This window comes from Engraulis encrasicolus, chromosome 24, assembly GCF_034702125.1.
Source record: "Engraulis encrasicolus isolate BLACKSEA-1 chromosome 24, IST_EnEncr_1.0, whole genome shotgun sequence".
In the NCBI taxonomy this organism is placed as follows: domain Eukaryota; kingdom Metazoa; phylum Chordata; class Actinopteri; order Clupeiformes; family Engraulidae; genus Engraulis; species Engraulis encrasicolus.
Genome location: NC_085880.1, coordinates 47,098,287 through 47,100,786, shown reverse-complemented (window position 1 = coordinate 47,100,786; position 2,500 = coordinate 47,098,287). Strand labels below are relative to the sequence as shown.

At 40.9% G+C, this 2,500-nt stretch overlaps 1 protein-coding gene across 1 annotated transcript in view; it reads left to right on the top strand.

Annotated features, from left to right (window-relative positions):
• The window catches only part of ccser2a (coiled-coil serine-rich protein 2a), a 172,767-nt gene that overhangs the window by 103,268 nt on the left and 66,999 nt on the right, over nucleotides 1-2,500 (top strand). The window contains exon 10 of the mRNA XM_063191315.1: nucleotides 1,445-1,500. Within this exon, the coding sequence (XP_063047385.1) occupies nucleotides 1,445-1,500 (56 nt within the window). The remainder of the gene's footprint in view (nucleotides 1-1,444; nucleotides 1,501-2,500) is intronic.

Sequence of the window (2,500 nt, the reverse complement as noted above, 5' to 3'; positions counted from 1 at the left end):
CTTAGATGGCCGTTTTTCAGGAGTTACGATTTTAAGCCTAAAAGATGGCATCTTGTCTTGGAGGAAGAAGTTCAAGTCTAGCAGAGAATATGTAAGATGAAAATGTAGAAGTCTGTCACCAATATTTAAGGAAAAACTTGATGGGATGTTGCAATGCCATGCAACATCAAAGAAGCAGAAGCAAGTTTTTTTTTCTCACAACCAAAAAAATATAGATAAATAATTAAATAAAATTAGGCCTACGTCTCCTGAATTTCCCCCTGGGGATCAATAAAGTTACTCTACTCTACTATGGTACCATGGTAACATTACATTTCAATAAGGCTGTTAAGTTAAGTTTATCAAATCGTATTCCAAAGTAGTTTGCTAGAGCAAATGTAATAGAAGTTCAGCTTGAGTATGTTTTATGTTCTTATCAGGCCTGCGTCTGTTTCGAGCTGAGCAGTTTTCTCCATAACAGTATGCGTGTGTGTGTGTGTGTGTGTGTGTGTGTGTGTGTGTGTGTGTGTGTGTGTGTGTGTGTGTGTGTGTGTGTGTGTGTGTGTGTGTGTGTGTGTGTGTGTGTGTGTGTGTGTGTGTGTGCATGTATGTGTGTGTGTGTGCGCCCGCGTGTGTGTGCATATGTGTGTGTGTGTGTGTGTCTGTTTTTAGCTGAGCAGTTTTCTCTAGCAGTATGGTTCAGTCAGAGCAGTTTTCTCCGTAACAGTATGGTCCAGTCATTACGAGGCAGAAGGGTCTCCTTTCACCAGGCCTGTTATTAGATGTGCCCACAAACCCCCCTCTTTAACCATGTGTACGTGTTTGGCTGCGTCATAGTCAGAGGTGGACTTAACATTATGTGAGCTTAGAATTATAAGGTTCTATCTCCGTTTAGGGTAGTTTTGAGATATTGAGCAGGAAGTTTTTACATCCCAGCTGTTTTGCGAGATAGAACATTTTTATTTTGTCAATAAAAATGTGAAATAATACTTAAATAAATAAAATAATAATAATAACACCACACAGGCATTAATAAACATGTAATGGGTCAGATTATGTCAAAAACTCAATTTCGACCAAAAATGGATATAGAACCTTATAATTCTCAGCTCATGTTAGGCAAACCAAGGCAATTGCCCAGGGCCCAGACCAAATCTGCTCTCCATAGGGGCTGTCGCACCAGTCACGAAAAAAAAACAAACACAAAAAAAAAGTTGGCCTGATAATAATTAGTCACTTATGTAAAGTAATCGAAGATACCTACTAGGAGACAAAGCACCATAATAACACCCTCGCTCCTCATAGTGTGGGCCATGTGGTCATAGTGTTGGCCATGTGGTCATAGTGTTGGCCATGTGGTCATAGTGTGGGCCATGTGGTCATAGTGTTGGCCATGTGGTCATAGTGTGGGCCATGTGGTCATAGTGTGGGCCATGTGGTCATAGTGTGGGCCATGTGGTCATAGTGTGGGCCATGTGGTCATAGTGTGGGCCATGTGGTCATAGTGTGGGCCATGACTGTGTACTCTAGCCTGATTATCATCGACTTTCAAATCTCTTCGAGACTAGGTCTGACCAAGAGCATAACAATGAACGTTTCCCAAACAGCATTTCCCAAATGGCCTCCCCCTTGGCTTGCTAATGATTGCAGGGCTTTTTCCAGGATTTTTTAGTATGAGGGAGCAAGGGGGGGGGTCCTCCCCCCCTTCTGCGGTGCGTGATTTTTTTAAAAATGAAGGTAAAATGGGGCTTTTTGAGACTATCTGAGAGGGACATTTTTTACTTTTGTGGACATCCTAAAAGTACAATGTTTAGGGGCCTATGAAATCCGTTTTAATTTTTCTCAAATTCCGTTTTAATTTTTCTCAAATTCCGTTTTTTCGGATTCATTTTTTGCCAAATCGGATTTTTTACATTTTTGAACTTATTTTCCCCTTTCACACCTCCAACAAAATTTCTTAGTTATTTTGTTCAAACTGGTGGGTGGACAGAACCAACCACTCATGGTTGAATGGTAGGTAGAGAAAAGAAAAGTAAAATTACCTACTAGCTTTTTGTAATATCAGCCCTCAAAAATATTCCAGGTAATAAGGTAGCTGAAATGTACATGCGCATATATTCTATTAAATACACGTGACGCACCCAACTAGAAGGCGAATTCACTTCTGGTGCATTGAAGTTGGACTCGGGCTGCATCAGGTTTTCTCGAATAAGTTTGGCTATATTGCAACGTGCAGCTACATTACAGACATGTTCGGTCACGTTATATGTAGGCATTACATAAATAGCCTCGCAAAGTCCCTACCGTCTACCGTTTCACACAAAGACATGCTTAACAAGACGGCCGTTTTCTTCTGATGATGACTTTTTCAAAGTTGCTGCTAACTTTTAGTCACTATGCTCCGTGGCCAACAAAGTTAACTAGACATGATCAAAGCATTGCTTGAACAGTTTTTATTTTGCAGCGGTCACGTCTGTTGTAACAAACTCCAAACTCGTGCCTCGCGTCGCATGATCCCATT